At 49.2% G+C, this 15,022-nt stretch overlaps 5 protein-coding genes across 5 annotated transcripts; 4 read left to right on the top strand and 1 right to left on the bottom strand.

Annotated features, from left to right (window-relative positions):
• Positions 1-2,610: 2,610 nt before the first annotated feature.
• DFJ58DRAFT_875324 (uncharacterized protein) lies at positions 2,611-3,825 on the top strand (the record flags this gene model as incomplete). Its single annotated transcript, XM_041394418.1, has 5 exons — positions 2,611-2,712; positions 2,745-2,855; positions 2,969-3,234; positions 3,404-3,527; positions 3,649-3,825. 5 exons carry the CDS (start codon positions 2,611-2,613, stop codon positions 3,823-3,825), a joined length of 780 nt encoding a protein of 259 aa, XP_041245505.1.
• Positions 3,826-4,499: 674 nt separating this feature from the next.
• DFJ58DRAFT_780344 (uncharacterized protein) lies at positions 4,500-5,595 on the top strand. The gene is made up of 7 exons (XM_041389738.1): positions 4,500-4,577; positions 4,639-4,673; positions 4,739-4,907; positions 4,957-5,211; positions 5,263-5,342; positions 5,393-5,400; positions 5,453-5,595. Exons 1-4 carry the CDS (start codon positions 4,546-4,548, stop codon positions 5,102-5,104), a joined length of 384 nt encoding a protein of 127 aa, XP_041245504.1. The 5' UTR covers positions 4,500-4,545; the 3' UTR covers positions 5,105-5,211; positions 5,263-5,342; positions 5,393-5,400; positions 5,453-5,595.
• On the top strand, positions 4,961-6,190 carry DFJ58DRAFT_284750 (uncharacterized protein). The gene is made up of 8 exons (XM_041379669.1): positions 4,961-5,211; positions 5,263-5,342; positions 5,393-5,424; positions 5,513-5,595; positions 5,652-5,666; positions 5,721-5,767; positions 5,878-5,922; positions 5,970-6,190. The coding sequence occupies exons 1-8, from the start codon at positions 5,119-5,121 to the stop codon at positions 6,121-6,123; spliced, it is 549 nt and encodes a 182-aa protein (XP_041245503.1). The 5' UTR covers positions 4,961-5,118; the 3' UTR covers positions 6,124-6,190.
• Positions 6,191-7,074: 884 nt separating this feature from the next.
• Positions 7,075-8,558, top strand: DFJ58DRAFT_284683 (uncharacterized protein). Its single transcript, XM_041379668.1, has 4 exons — positions 7,075-7,420; positions 7,483-7,571; positions 7,625-7,702; positions 7,760-8,558. Exons 1-4 carry the CDS (start codon positions 7,406-7,408, stop codon positions 8,259-8,261), a joined length of 684 nt encoding a protein of 227 aa, XP_041245502.1. The 5' UTR covers positions 7,075-7,405; the 3' UTR covers positions 8,262-8,558.
• Positions 8,559-8,579: 21 nt separating this feature from the next.
• Positions 8,580-13,236, bottom strand: DFJ58DRAFT_780330 (hydroxymethylglutaryl-coenzyme A reductase-domain-containing protein). The gene is made up of 8 exons (XM_041389737.1): positions 13,107-13,236; positions 12,677-13,031; positions 12,215-12,616; positions 11,624-12,166; positions 11,280-11,513; positions 10,256-11,225; positions 9,353-10,205; positions 8,580-9,298 (listed from the first exon to the last, which is right to left on the bottom strand). The coding sequence occupies exons 2-8, from the start codon at positions 12,977-12,979 to the stop codon at positions 8,836-8,838; spliced, it is 3,768 nt and encodes a 1,255-aa protein (XP_041245501.1). The 5' UTR covers positions 12,980-13,031; positions 13,107-13,236; the 3' UTR covers positions 8,580-8,835.
• Positions 13,237-15,022: the final 1,786 nt, after the last annotated feature.

Raw genomic sequence — 15,022 nt, 5'->3', positions numbered from 1 at the left:
ACGTTGAAATTGCCCTCTCGTGTTGGAAAATGGTGCCTCATGGCATTCAGGGAAGCTAAAGGAAGGGGTTCAGCTGCACCTAGTATTTGTCCCATCACCGAGCGAAATCTCGCTAGCGCAGTCGAACGCAGTTTCTGGGAATGTGGAGAATTATCCTTGGGTATGATACCTTTTAAAATGAGGTGATACATGTCGTGTAACAGCTTGCTTCTCTCAGCAGGATCGCGTGACACCACAGCATCATAGCAATCCATTCGAGATAGCCCAGTATGAGACCTTTTGATGTATCCACAGGCGAGACGCGCCCACTCGAAAAGTCCAGCAGCTTTCTCAGCGAGCACTGCAAAATTTCTGTCCTGAAACCCAACCCTTCCAGCTCCTTCGGATACGTAAGCACGGATGTCGCGCTCTGCGAATGCTGGTGGAATATCATCCATCGACATCTGTCGAATATGCTGAACACCATGAAACTCGTCATTGATGTCATCAAGCGGGCGAGAGGTAACGATGAAGCGAAAGTTGTCTGGAAGGTCTGCGATTTTGGGAACAGCGGGGTTCCGATGTTTACCAGCTAGAATGCGGAGGAGGTCTATTCGTGTCTCTACTCCACCGCTCTCGTCCAGTGCATCGATCATGATCACGATGGGCCCTGCAGTTGACCCAGATGACTTCTTCAGTGGTTCGATAAGAAGCTTCTGCCACTGCTGGGTGATATCCGCTGTATTCTTGAGCGAATTCGCGGTCTGAACTGCATCTGCTAATGCCCGCCTCATCTCCGGATCACGGTCAGCCAGGTCGCGCGCGATCGTGGAAAAGATCTTTTCGTGGCGACGATCTGCTTCTCGCTCGCGGTCAAAAGAGTAACACGAACCAAGCCCTCCCACGTCGTTGAACCACTTAGCGATGGTGTGGCCGATGGCCGATTTGCCCTTGCCTGCAGGGCCAGATAGCCACAGCACGCGTGGAACGTTGTCCCCAGTGCTGTTGACCCATTCCGTAATCTGGGAAAGGATTTCCGTGCGCGTCCCTTGGAGGCATTGTTTCCTGGTATCTAGTCCCGCGCCCGCTGCATAAGTCATGCCACTGAGATCTAGTATTTCTCCTGAAATGGTATGAATATGTGTCAAGTCACGAGGACGTTCGAGCACTTACGACGGTGGACGTGTATGGCCACGTCGCGAGTGACTTGGTCCCGGAAGTTTTGCATAAGCATATCCAACACGTTACTGTACTGTTGGATCGTATCGCTCGTTTCCGAGACGGCGTTCTTTCCGAGTCTCTCCCCTATGATAACGGTAGAAGCTCGAGACAATGCAAAACGCAGCAGCTTGTTATGACTCACAAAAATTCTTGGTGTCCGAATAATTTTTGATGAACTGAGCACATTCAAGAGTTTGCTGAGAGATCTGTCCAAGGATAATGTGCATTGACGAGATTTGGCCAAGCATCTGATCTTGTGCGATGAACATGTAAACTTGACGCAACTTTTTGAGAAGGTCGAGTACCGCTGCGTCGCGATCCGCTTGAGCTAGAATAATCTGCACAATGATTGCTTGAGCGGTGGAAGATAGGAAAGAAAGAATAAGAAAAACATACTTTGGCTGCACAAGACAACACGCCCAGTGCCATTTTTGCATATGGATGTACCTGTGGAGCTAGCTTAGTTCAGTTTCGATCGAGGAGAGGGTCCATACATCTGCGATCTTCCCAATAACATCGTCGAATATCCTGAGGGGTTTGAGATATGTGTCCTGGAAACCGTCAGCAGCATCGAGATCCGCTTGTGCGTCTTGACCAACGAACACCACAGTTATCGAAGGTCCCAACAATGGATGCATGCGTGATGCAGCCTGTCGTGCATCCAGAAGTGCCGATTGGGTATCAGCCTCCACTTCCACATCAGACGGAGCAGCCTGAACCCGCGCGACCACCAAAATTTAGAGAGAGCACAGAGACTGAAAGACAAGTTTGAGAACCTACCTCGAGGATATTCGGGGTCGACGAAGCACGTTGATGAAGCACATTCGGGGGAGCGGGGCTATGGCTACGGGAATCCTTCGAGCGCTTGTTGCAATTTTAGTCGTATTCCAGGACACTCATTACGCATGCTCGTGGACTCACCGAGACCCTTAACTTGTTCGCACCATCCTTAACCTTCTCCAAAAACCGACCGACTCTGCCACGAGGTCGGTGCTAGACGAAGGATGCATCGATGTCAGTGTTTAGAGTGGATTAAACTAAGTGATCCTCATAAGTCACGTACCGAGCTTCCACGAGCTGTTGCTTCGCTAGATGTGTGGGTTTCTTGGGCCGAATTCCTTGATGAGTTGCCTTTCCTCATTGTGAATAGCAGATGACGATCAGAATCAGTATGTGGCGAAGTAGTAGTAAGATGAGGAAACGAAAGGTCCTGCATCATTTATATAAAATAACAGGCTATTATTAGTACAAGCCTCGAGCAAGCCTCGAGGCAATATTTGTTGCACTGCTGGCTGCAAGCGCTGAGCAACACCGATCGGCAGAATCGAATGAAGAAATGACCATCGATTTTCACTAGTACTCTCGTGCTCCAAGGGTTCTGATCGGTATTGAAGGACCGAGATCAATCCTATGCAAAGCAGAACATCTCATTGGCCAGGCCCTGAGCGTTACCCAAGGTTTATACCTGCTGCTCGGATAAACCGAATGCAAGTCAAGCTTAGGCAACCGCGTGTGAGTCATTAACTTCGTGATACCAATTACAGAGTCTTACACTATGCACGGTCCGGTCATCACCGGAATACGAGGGAATGTGCGCAGAGATGAAACCAATCCAGAAGCCTCGAGGAAGAAGAGCGATCAAAGAACCAAATGATGTAAGCTTGACAATAAGAAACCCTATAACAATCGATAACGGGGAACAAGCGTTATTACCCTTTCCCATGAGGGACCGGTGTATTGATTAGCGCCCAGCAATAAAAATATCCAGGGCGCTGGTGGTCGCCAGAGTTCCAAGGTCGTCCCCCACACTTCTAGAGGCGATGCGATCACAGATTTGAGGAAACAGTGCATTGAATGGAACATGGACATGATTGAAACGCGTTATCGAGAAAGCCATGTAGCTAGTAACATTGCACAGCGATGTCGGCCGCAGTGCTTCTTGCCTTTACGCGTTGCAACGGTCGAGCCAGAAGTGCTCTTGTCAAAACTAAAGATGCCTTCCACAGTTCCGTGTGACTGGGTCTTCGATCAGTGGTTAGTTGCTCTGTGAGGTGATGATTTTCTGGTTTCGACCAATTAAAAACATATCAGCACAAAGAGCACGAGGCATGACGAGATTACTTCCTGGATCGTGACGCGCGGCTTCTTCATGCCACCGTCCCATCTTGTCCGCGTCAGTAACATTTCTTTGTCGGAATCCAAGTCAGCTGCAGCTGCTAGCACTGGCCTTCTTCTTGCGGGTCCCCGGAACAACAGATTTTGAAGCTGAGTATGATGTCGGCCGTTTGTATTTTGTCATGGTTTGGAGCAAGCTTATGCTGGGCGTTGTACAGTAAACAAGACACGTGTAAGCCACGTGTTTTAGCCTGAGTCGATTATCTTTGCTCAACAAAAATGTCAAGTATGATATATCATATATCTGATACATCAACGTTCATCGGTTGCCAGGATCCTACTGTACAAACCCAAAACACCTCGCTAGCGTCATTCTTAATTCTCACTCTTCTCGTTGTCGCACCCACCGAACGAGATATACGCATCATCAACGTCGTCGACCCTTTCTATGCTGCCGCCGCACCATCTTCCCCCAACCTCCAAGCCACCCCCAATATCCACAGACTCTAAGGCTGGCGCTCCCTTAAAAAAGGCGTCGATGCTCCAGAAGAAGTGCTCAAGTGCACTCTACCGCGAGTGTGATATGGTTAACCTACGGATACCGAGTCCTACAATGGCAGACGGTGCCGATGTCGATCTCTCGATTCTTTCTTCTCCGAATCTCCCTCTGCCTTGTCCTTGGACAGACCAGGCATCCTCATGGAGTTGCGGGCATTTTAAACCAGCCCAGTCGCACGGTGGGTGGTTCCTGAGATGCTTCTTCTGAAAAATATCCGGCGAGCACCCCTCGACGGGAGAGGGAGTGATAGATGCTGAGGTACCATGAATACTGGTACATTCTGCGCTGTGCCACGTGGCATCTTAGATCTGGGTCGGCATCAAAGTTCGTCAGGTTTACAACTTGAATGTCGGCAATCGGACCATGTTTATTCATTCGCAGGTTATCCCGATTCCCGCATCAAAATCTCCGCGTGTCGCAAGTTGCTTTAGGTTGTTGTTGTTGTTGTTGTTGTGTTGTTGTTGTTGTTGTTGTTGTTTTTTTTTTCAAATCCCCGCAGTCCCCATGGTGGCAATATGATTATCCTTTCATTTCAGCAAGGAAACATCGTGCTGCATACATAGCACCTGATGAATGATTGTGTAAATGACTGTTAAATGGGGCTGGTATATAATGGCATTTAACGGATCGCTTGCACATTCTCAACGCCTTTCTTCAATTGCCTCATCAAGATGGATGTTACTGACTCAGAAGTGCTGCAGATGTGAGTGGCACGCGTACAGACCTGATTGACCATGCATCCTGATGGCGGCTGAATACTCCAGGTTCTCGTGCATTTACGCCACTCTGGCGGGAAATAGTGAGCATTGACTGTAGTGCCTTTTTCCCCGAGCTCAGGACAATAACACGATATTCGGAATCCAGCTATCCTGATATACGACCATATGACGACCCTACCAGAAGAAATCGCCTTTATATGGTGTCGTCCGAAAGCGTTGTCTGCAGTGTTATTTCTGCTCAATCGCTATGTCGCCCTCTTCGCCAATATCTGCGGCTTAGTTATGGATTTCCTGCCTGTTTCAGACGAGGTTCAGTGTTTTCGTTATGTGCTAAACTGGCATGCTCACAACTCCTTTCTGTAGAGGTTCTACTTTACTTTCTTGTCTATCGCTCTTGCTTAACGAAGATTTAGTTGTTCGAAATACACGCTGTACAGACAACTGGTCATTTTCGGCCAAGCAATCATCGTTTGTCGTGAGTGGATTTCATTTCGAGAAACTCTTACATTGAAAATTTCAGTCATAATGATCATTCGCACTTATGCTCTCTACGACCGTAGCAAGCACATGCTTGCTTGGCTGATAATCATCCTCGTTGCTCTTGCAGGAGCAGCCTCGGTGCGTGTTTGTACAGCATTTTATACTCCGAGATGTACTGATTGTTTCTAGGTGGGAACGTTTGGACGGTTTTCAGGCAATACGATCATCTTGCCAGGAGTTGGTTGCTACGAAACGTATACAGCAGAGACGTACGCTATCCTCTTTGATGTTCTGTGCGCCCGCTCAAAAGCTATTGCAGATCTATCCGTCAGTCAATTCTACGACACGTTTGTATGTACCTTGATGTTCATAACTGCAGGTCTCGGGCTGGCATGGGTGGCCCTATTTGTCTTCGATTTACTCATTTTCACCCTCACAGTGTACAGGATTTGCAAAACTAGAGGTTTGCTGCGGTTTTCTCTGGTCACCAGGAGAATTGTTATTGTGCCGTATTTCACGACGGTAAATAAATATTTCATTGTGTCGGTGCTTTCAACGCTGAATCAACCGAATGCAAGTGCAATGTATTTTGGGTGAGGTTGCTAGCGAGATCGTGACTCGGGTGATTCTGATCCACGCTCCTTCAGAGCGATGGCATTGTCCAATATACCGAACATCCTGACGTACTACGTGAGTCGCTAGTGTATACTGATGTGTGTTGCGAAATGCTCACGGGTTGATCAAGGTTGATTCAGTGAGCATATAGACTCGCACTCTGTATTGGTTTGACTATTTCCTGACGAGTGGCAAGGGTATGATGAGTGGCACCCTCGGCGCATTTACTAGTTGGTGAGTGATTGGTGTGATAACGCGGATCGAGATTAAATGACCTCCAGCATGTCCGTTACTCTCATCTCTCGGCTGATGCTTAACCTGCACAAATCTATTGACACTGGCATTTTCTCTACCCTCGCTCCGGACGACGAGAGCCTCACTGTCATTACCACCAGGGTCAATGTACAGTCCGCGATTTCCTCTTACCATTGGTAGATTGGTAACTGGATGCGAAGTTGCGGAGATTCTTGTGTGGAGAGGAACCGCAGGTATAGATGACGCTGCACCCCTGCCGGCGCGCTTAATGTAAATCTCATCTTGAGGTGTGTTCTATATGTAGCCAGTATGTCTATCCAAACGATGAGATGGAGCACGATTTTGTTGTGGAGCCATGATATATGCCAATCGATCGAGAACTCTTTCCAATAAGCAGGCTAATGAGCAATCCATACAAATGTGAGTGAAGGGGTGAGTACGGCTGCGGTAGAACAGAAATGGCTGTGGATGGATTCCCACCCAACTGCCAGCGCATCCACAATATGCCAAGAAAAAGGATAAGAATTCAGAGCAAGCAGGACGTGCCTGAAGTAGTGAAAGCTTGAAGCTACCTGGCGGCCATGTCGACGATTGATCGACAAACTACCATCAGATCCATCGTAAGCGGGATGTGGATTGAAGGTGCATCAGTAATATTCCTGGAATTTTCTTGCAAGTACCCATTCGAAACAGTACGAGCCACTCGTTGTCATGAGACAGAGCACACGTTCTTCTATGGATACGCTCCACTAAAGTCTAAAGTCACGATGAAATCAAGAAAGTCACTGTCCGTTTACTAGATTCGGAGGCTAGAACCTTAAACATTTCTTCAAACTCAGCTAGGACCTGAAGCAAACTTGTGATGCCCATCGACCTCGACATCCTCTGCCAGACTCGTCTGATATTTCATTCTCAAAACTGCCATTCGTATCTCACTCGGTCATGTCTCGATGCTGTATCCATGAGCGTCTTAGCTGGGCTAAGCCCTTAATGCCTCTCATCCATCCACTAAAATTGGGTTACTATTCTCGCGCAGGCATCTTCATCCACACGCGCGCCACTCTTTACCAGTGCTTGCTATGACGATTTTCTTCGTAGCAATGTGTATGTCAGATATTGTTCGAAGCCTTCAAATGGCAGACAATGCATCATTCATGCTCCGCCATCGTGACTGAGTGGCTCACATCCACTAGTTGCTTCCACGAGACGTACGTGTATCATGTATGAACTCCGCAAACGTCTGTTTACATCAAGCGTCTGTCCACAACTTCTTGAAGCGTATGTCCACTGCAAAGAACAATGGCAGGTCCACAGTCCTCAGGCCTCAGAAATCGTATATATATCAGCACGAATGCCTACCTAGCATCATCATCACTCCAAGGAGAACCAGTATTCACCTCAGACAGAATCGAGTAGTACTCCGCTCATATTCTTATATTCCTCTACAATCAGTCATTCCAAGATGCCTGTCAGAAAGGTGAGCCTAATCCTGTGCATTTTTCATGCATCAAGAGTCGAGACTGAGTTTGGAACGTGGAGAACTATGTTTGCTCTGCTCAAGCTGGCTGCAACAAAACTTTTGCTAAATGGACCGAACTCAAGAGACATGAGGCCGCACATTCATACCAGTCCGTGGTTATCTTGTATGCTATACAACTCGCTGACGTTCGCTCACTGCTAGTTCATATGTATGTGGCTTTGCCGGATGTGATTTTGTAACGTTGTCAAAACCCAGCTTCAGAATCCACACCGACAGGCAGTAAGTACTCCTTCATAACCGTCGACGATTCCACCTAATTAACAACAACGATTTTAGCAATGGCAAACAGCGGTACGTCTGTCCTCAACAATGTGGCTACAAGACCCACAACCCTGCCGCCCTGACGCGCCACCGCAAGGCAAAACATGGACATGTTCCTCAGCCGCGCCACCCACGTCGCAGTGCATCTCCCACGATCTCACTGACTTCATTCCAGCCCCAGCCGCAAATTCAGCCGCAGCCGCAGCCCCGACCCCAGCCGCAGCCGCAGCTTCAGCTTCAGCCCCAGCAGCCCCCTGCTTTCAACCAACCTCACCAAAACAACAACAACATGTTGGGAGTCTTACATGCTAGGCCTAACAATATGCAGGCCTACAACGCGCCCGCGAGGCCCGCCCCTGCTAATGGGTGGCAGCTCCCCGCCGCACCTGCGTATTATCAGTATAACCACTATGCCCCAGCAGGTGTCCAGAACCCCTACGGCTTGTATGCCGCGCCCGCGGCGGGTGCCAATGGGTGGGCTGCGGGCTACCCGGGTCATCCGTACAGGCAATATTAGTCCGCATGAAATCAATAATCGTTTTTCTTCCTTTTTTCTCGACTCAATGGACGCAAATGCTGTCAAGGACTTGGTTTCTCGTAGGAAGGCTCGAAAATGGGCAAATTCATGGACAGGAGGAGGAAGACAACTTACAGCAGACGACCGTCGGACCTCATATATGCACTCTCCGATGGGTTGTGGACAAGTTGTAAGGAATATTCTGCGGGTCAGATATTATATAAATGCCGTCGTGTCGAATTCTGTTATCACTATGCAAAGTTGTAATCATAATCACTTGGACTTCAATGCTGTCGTTAAGAGGGAGGCACACCACAATAAGTCAATCACGAGGTATTCATTGAACGCACAACATAAAGGCGGTCGCTACGTAGTATAAGCCAACTAACTACAAATATACAAAGATAAAGACCCTATAGCTATTTTCCGTCTAGATGCTGAGCGAAAGCAATGGAAAAAAATATTGATGTAGGTAGATGAGTATGAGACATAGTCTAAAAGAAATAATGATGATCGTCAGTCTCGAAATCAGTCAGTATCACGGAGACGCGGTCAGCCAGCACCGCTCCTGCAGCTACTGAGATGGCTTAGTCTCGATCTCGGTCTCCGGGTTTGCTGTGTACGGGGGTAATGATGTCGTCGATAATGAATGCGTGAGCACAGGATCAGACCGTGGTCCGAGACTTTTCTCAGCGGTCTTCTGCTCCCAAACGATGTCACTGGCAATGAGTCCAGGGGTAACGGGCCGTGATGACGTTGGGGTATTGGCTTGGGAGCGGTTGTGGACGAGATGTGCACGGACAAGGTGGCCGGCGGCGAGAGCACTGAGCAGCGAGAGCTCACCGGCCATGACGGAAGCAGCAATAATACAAGCAAGGCGCTGTGCATTGTGGCCGGGAGTGGTGGAGTGTGCACCCTTGATCCCCAGCATCTCGAGAACGGAGCCCTGGGGTCCGAGAACAGTACCTCCACCAACAGTGCCGACCTCGATCGAGGGCATGGATACAGTCATAAGGAGATCTTCACCATCGTTAGTTCTACCAACAGTCATCAACACTAAGCACCATCAGATGATAACAATCACGACTTACGGTTCCATGAGGGTCATACAATTCGAACTCTCCACGTTCTGCGCAGGGTCCTGACCAGTAGCCAAGAAAATCGCAGTGAGAATATTTGCAGCATGTGCATTAAAGCCACCAATCGAGCCCGCCATAGCACTGCCAACCAAGTTCTTCTTCGTGTTGAGATTGCAGAGCGCCTCAACCGTGGTCTTCAACACGCTCTTGACAACCTTTCCAGGGATAACAGCCTCAGCCACTACACTCTTTCCGCGTCCCTCAATCCAGTTGATAGCAGCAGGTTTCTTGTCTGTGCAGTAGTTGCCCGACAGAGCAAGCGTGATCATCTCCGGGAAATACTTCTGCACAACCTCGAGCGCCTTCTCTGTACCCTTGGAAATCATGTTCATGCCCATAGCATCACCAGTGCGTGTTGCGAACCGGACGAAGAGCGTACGACCAGCCATGGCAGTCTTGAGGCGTTGAAGCTTAGCGAAACGTGACGTCGACTCAAATGCCTCACGGATGATCTCAAAGCCTTCTTCAGAGTCAATCCATGCCTTAGCCTCTGCAGCCATAACAATGGAAGGGAAGTCGATCGCAGGTCCACGCGTCATGGCGTCATTGGTGAGGACAGTTGTAACACCTCCGCCTGCATTGAGAGCTTTGCAACCACGGGAAGTAGAAGCCACGAGTGTGCCTTCGGCGGTAGCCATGGGAATGTGGACAATCTCGCCATCGATGTTGAGAGGGCCGGCGATACCAAGAGGAATAGGGATGTAACCGACAACGTTCTCACAGCACGCGCCAACGACACGAGAGTAATCATAGTTGTGCATGGGGATATCCGAGTACTCAAGCGATTTGGTGTCAGTTGCACGAGCTAGGTATCATATGAGTACCAATATCTCTGAGATGTGGAGACAGACTTACAGATCAATGCGCGACGGATGGTCACAGCCCGCTCAAGATCACCAAGCACCTTCTCCAACGCATACGCCGCAATCTTCCCGTTCTGTGCGAGCATGACAACCTCCTCGTCATTGAGCGTCGCAAGAGCCGCCGACGCAGGACGAGGCCCATTCTCAAACACCTCAATGCACTGCTCCAGAGATCGGACAGGGAACTGAAGTGGCTGGTCCTCTCTTGGTGCAGGTGCAGACAAGGCTTGTGCGCGAAGCTTCATGTCAAGCATGTGTGCAGACACGCCAGTGGCAGCGGGAATTGCAATGGGTGCAACAACACGCATAGGACGGATAGCAAGGGGACGGAGGATAGGCCTCTCGGAATCTGAAGAACTTGGTGAAGGCGGCTTCGAATCACCAACCACGAACGATGACCGTCTGCGTGCACCAGCAGCCTTGACTCCAGGTGTCACAATCTCCTCATCATCCTGCTCGCGTTTCTCAGCAACGACCGACCTGAAGCGCACATTGTTGGGCTGCAGTCCACGCATGGCACCCTCAGCTATGCCCTTGAGAAGGTAACCATTGAGTGCGACGCTGACAGCGAGGACAAGGACGATCCACTTTGACAAAATGGGGTCGCCCACGAGTGTTGTCCAACCAGTCATAAAGTTCTCAACGGCCTCAGTAGATCTGAATAGTGCACGGGGACGAACTGGACCTGGTGGCGTGACACGGATGTACAAGGGCGGGGTAATCTTGACAAGGAGATCTGCAGGTGCGGATATGTTGTCTACTTCTACCTGAAGAGACACGTCGATAGCGGCAAGGTTGGCAAGCACGCCTGCAATGGCAGGAGAGGTAATGTCAACTTTATGTGACACCGTGCTCTCGCGTACTGCAGAGTCGATCAGGGTCTGAGTCTGGTATCTGGTGATGGTCGCAGGTGTGAGCGTCGTTGCGAAGTTCAGAATGTGCAGCGTCAGGAAGGATGCGATCTATTCGATTGGACATCAGCATAATAGGAGAGGTCAATTGCAGCAGTGACATACAAGAAGAAGCTTCAGACGTGCGAGGGGGTTCTCTTCCTTAACTTCTGGTGGTGGGCTGTTCTTCTGTCTGAGCATAGAACCCTTAACACCCAATAGGCTCTCTGAGAGCTGACGGCTCAGGCTAGCGTCCTGGGCTTGAGGAAGTGAACGGACAAGGGCACTTGGTTTGCGTTCAGTCAGATTATTTGAGCTCCGGGATCTCGTCATGTCACGAGCAGCTTTAATCCTCCGGACCTAAGACAATCAGGGATCATGAGCGTTGTTCTAGAGAACAATTAGAGAAAAGAGTCATGTTGACCCTAACCCCTAGTTGTTACAAAAGAGGAGATCACATGACTACTGACCTCGACCATAATTGCCAACATCGCGGCATAGAAGGTGCCGAATAGAACACAATCCAATGTCAGGGTCAGCGCTGCAAGCGCACAGAACTCCTTCAGACCACCAACTTTGCTTTTCGCTCCCATGGAAAGGACTGCGATCTCGAGGGCGTAATCGCGCAAGATGGCATTACCGCTGTTTTCGATTGCTTCCATGACTACTTCACCGGCGGGTTTCATCTGGCCACGCCACCTGCCCTCTTTAACGGGAGATAACAGATGAGGGTGGTTGAATACAGCAGCGGCAAGACGGAGGGGCTTATCGAAGCCAACTGTGCAGACAAAGAAGGGCAGAGCTTCGGTGAGACTAATTGGATCCAAAGGAATCTCAAGGTAATGGGAGATGGGGAGAGCGAGCATGAATGCGAGGATGGATGATGACATGATTGCAATGCTAAGCTTCAAGTTGGAACCAAGTGCGCGAGCTGAGAAGAACAAACGAATGAATGACGCGTGCATGAGGATGTAACCAACGAGGACGAGCAAGATGTCCAGGGAATCCGCTTTCTAGATTGAGGTGAGTATGACGAGAACACGACACAATAGGTTACTGACCTTGGTAAGCTCCCAGAATCGCACAATAAGGGCGCGTGCAGCGTAGGCCATCCATTTACCACCTTCCATTTCACCGATGGTCTCTGTGACGTGGCTCTCTATTTGGTATCTGACTCCAGATTCATCAGCCGGGAAACCGGGTTGATGGTTCAGCGCATCTACAAATGCATCGCTAGCACCAGCAGCAAAAGACAGGGTGACCATCTTCGACCGGGAGGTCTGGAGGGATGCGGTGGTAAAACATGAAGCGGGTAACGAGGATTCACCGGTCACTGGATAATAGCACAGGGATGTGTACGTCTCGCCTGATGGGGTAGAGAACTCATGAGCTATATGGTGCGTGATATTGTCAATAGATTGTGATAATGATACGAGGTCGACAGGTGCGGAGTCTGCAGTGACCTGGTAAAACAATAAGGTGTTACAATGATGACGGTAACAATACAATGGACGGATACTAACTGGAACCGAAGACTGAGCAGGATCTAATGAAAATATTAATTGCTGTAATTCCAATGGACGGGAATCTGATGTTTTAACGCGTTTCAAATACCAGTCTTCATCGACGCCGACCCACTCGCCATCACGCAGTAATGCATGGGCTGGACGGAGTGTTGAAGGAACGGCGGGAGCGAAGAATGAAGAGTGCTTAATTGCTGAAAGGACCTGGAAGTATGCGAGAGTTCCGACGATGGCGAAGAAGACGATTGTTTCAATTGGTGCAAACACAGTGCGTCCAGCGAGAGGCTGGAGAATGGAACGCATTGTGGTGACCTAGAGAGGGAAGGATGGGAGACGATATTTAACGCGTCCGAAGCTATTAAAAGGAACCCAAAATGGGTCAGTAATTGGATACGAAGCGAAAGGAGTCCGAGCAGTGTTAGGTACTCACCGTGAGGGACAACACGCTCGAGGGAAGTCGCGATGAGCAAGTGCCGGAGTGGACTGCCTTGTGTGACGACGGCAGGTTATTTAGCCAGTCTCAATAGAATGAGAGGCCTTGTGAGGAATGTGAAGGGACAGGGACAAGGGAATGGTACGACGGTCATTTCTCAGTTTTTATTTACATTGCATGCGGTAATGTAATCGGCTAATTATGGCCTACAAAGACCCCGATCACCTCCCAAGTCGGCTCGGTTCTGTTTCGTCCCTTGGTCGCACTGCTTTATCTTCAGCTTGGACCCGAGTTCGCGAGAGACCCGGATTCAATATTATTATAAGAAATCCGATTGAGTAAAAGGCTAGTCTTTCCGCTGTCCTCGCTCAGGATACAAGGTGACCTTTCCTCGTAGAGTCAGTTCGAACGTGAACAACCGCCACATCACGTATTTCCTATGTATAGTCGTTGCCAACGTTGAATTCAACAGGTTGCCAGTGATCTCCATCCAAAGCCAGCACACCAGTGCGTCAACCTTCGGGGTCTTATCCAGTTTTGGCTGGTCACGGTGATTTGAAGAGATCCGGAAGTCGTGTTTAAACCGATCATGATGATGCGGCGCAGTCTCACAGTTCCCGACAAGTTGCAGTTTACCACGTACTTGCCTGATGACTTGAGTCTCAAACTGAGACAATGAACAGATGCATTGCTATTCGTATCTTAGCGTCGATAACACGAAACGTGGATGTACCATGCGCACACACTGGCATGCGCCCATATTACTAGTATTCTCCTCCGCATCTCCCCAACCGAACATCTTATCTTGATACCAACCTTGATATCGTTGACAACACAGCAAACTTTCACAACGTTCCTGCATTATTCCTGTATGTATATTATGTATATTATCACAGTCCGACCACAGCCCTTCTCTGTCATGGCTTGATAACAAGTTCTCCGTCGACAATCACACACCCAAGCATTATATATCACTGGCTATGCCAACAAGACAGTCACTGGACACCCTTCCTAATACCACTCCGAGTCCATATGAATGCATATATGTTTCTTTCATAGTCTCGCACGCCTTCAGGGCGGACCACCACTCGCCAGTCATAGCGCTCTTTTTTTTAGGTACATCATGTCTTTCTGATCTCTGCAGAATCACTTCCACTGGGCCGCGGCTGGGCACCATGATAACAACAAGTACGTTATATCCCTCGTAATCCTTGCTAATCTCCCGTCCCTGGACTTCAAGATCGGACTTGCACAATGTTCGGTAGCTAACCGAAGGCTTCTTCAGCTTCAAAGTTGCAGCACTTTTGATTAATAACAATACTAAAAAAATTAAATCGTACCACTCCGCTATGAACCAGTGAGCTACCGGCGTCAACCTGCCCAATCAGTCGTGCCACAGCACGTTTATATCCGGGTATTAAGGTTTCTTGATTGTTCGAGTGGTTAACCAGCCCGGATCATGCCAGATAGCCGATGCAGGTGCGCTATCGATTCCCAGGGTCCTTAGAATCGCACAGCGTCGGGCCCGCCTTTTCTCATCCCCAGCCGGTCATCCTGCGATCGTCGATGCCCTCGTTCTCAACCTCGTCATGTAGCCTCCATGCAGTATGTCCGTGGCGCAGGCTTTCCCAAAAGCTTTCAATGAAACAACGTCACATTCCGTGAGATCCAGTGTCGTTCCCACTCACATCAATTTGAAAAGACTCGCTGGATGAATCCACTTTACTCCTACCGGATCACACACACTGCCAATCCATGATGCATTTGACATGTTACCCCACCGCCGATCTACGCCCGTACGTGAGCATGTGACTCATTCATCTCTCCATGAGTTGGATCGACCACATTCTACTATGGCACTGCCAGCCTGCACCAGTCTCGATTGGCAAAATCGGCATTAACATAATACTCTC

The sequence above is a fragment of the Suillus subalutaceus genome, assembly GCF_016647625.1.
Source record: "Suillus subalutaceus strain FC151 chromosome Unknown DFJ58scaffold_34, whole genome shotgun sequence".
NCBI lineage: Eukaryota > Fungi > Basidiomycota > Agaricomycetes > Boletales > Suillaceae > Suillus > Suillus subalutaceus.
The sequence above is the reverse complement of the archived record's forward strand: the minus strand, read 5'-3'. Positions and strand labels throughout refer to the sequence as shown.

Coding starts and splice junctions, on each gene's coding strand:
- DFJ58DRAFT_780344 (XM_041389738.1), top strand. CDS start 4,546: ATGGATGTTACTGACTCAGAAGTGCTGCAGAT. Junction 4,578..4,638: donor GACTCAGAAGTGCTGCAGAT/GTGAGTGGCACG, acceptor TGAATACTCCAG/GTTCTCGTGCATTTACGCCA. Junction 4,674..4,738: donor CGCCACTCTGGCGGGAAATA/GTGAGCATTGAC, acceptor TTCGGAATCCAG/CTATCCTGATATACGACCAT.
- DFJ58DRAFT_284750 (XM_041379669.1), top strand. CDS start 5,119: ATGATCATTCGCACTTATGCTCTCTACGACCGTAGCAAGCACATGCTT. Junction 5,212..5,262: donor CTCTTGCAGGAGCAGCCTCG/GTGCGTGTTTGT, acceptor GATTGTTTCTAG/GTGGGAACGTTTGGACGGTT. Junction 5,343..5,392: donor GAAACGTATACAGCAGAGAC/GTACGCTATCCT, acceptor AAGCTATTGCAG/ATCTATCCGTCAGTCAATTC.
- DFJ58DRAFT_284683 (XM_041379668.1), top strand. Junction 7,572..7,624: donor GAGGCCGCACATTCATACCA/GTCCGTGGTTAT, acceptor GCTCACTGCTAG/TTCATATGTATGTGGCTTTG. Junction 7,703..7,759: donor AGAATCCACACCGACAGGCA/GTAAGTACTCCT, acceptor CAACGATTTTAG/CAATGGCAAACAGCGGTACG.
- DFJ58DRAFT_780330 (XM_041389737.1), bottom strand. CDS start 12,979: ATGCGTTCCATTCTCCAGCCTCTCGCTGGACGCACTGTGTTTGCACCA. Junction 10,206..10,255: donor CATCCGTCGCGCATTGATCT/GTAAGTCTGTCT, acceptor TATGATACCTAG/CTCGTGCAACTGACACCAAA. Junction 9,299..9,352: donor TGTATGACCCTCATGGAACC/GTAAGTCGTGAT, acceptor GACTGTTGGTAG/AACTAACGATGGTGAAGATC.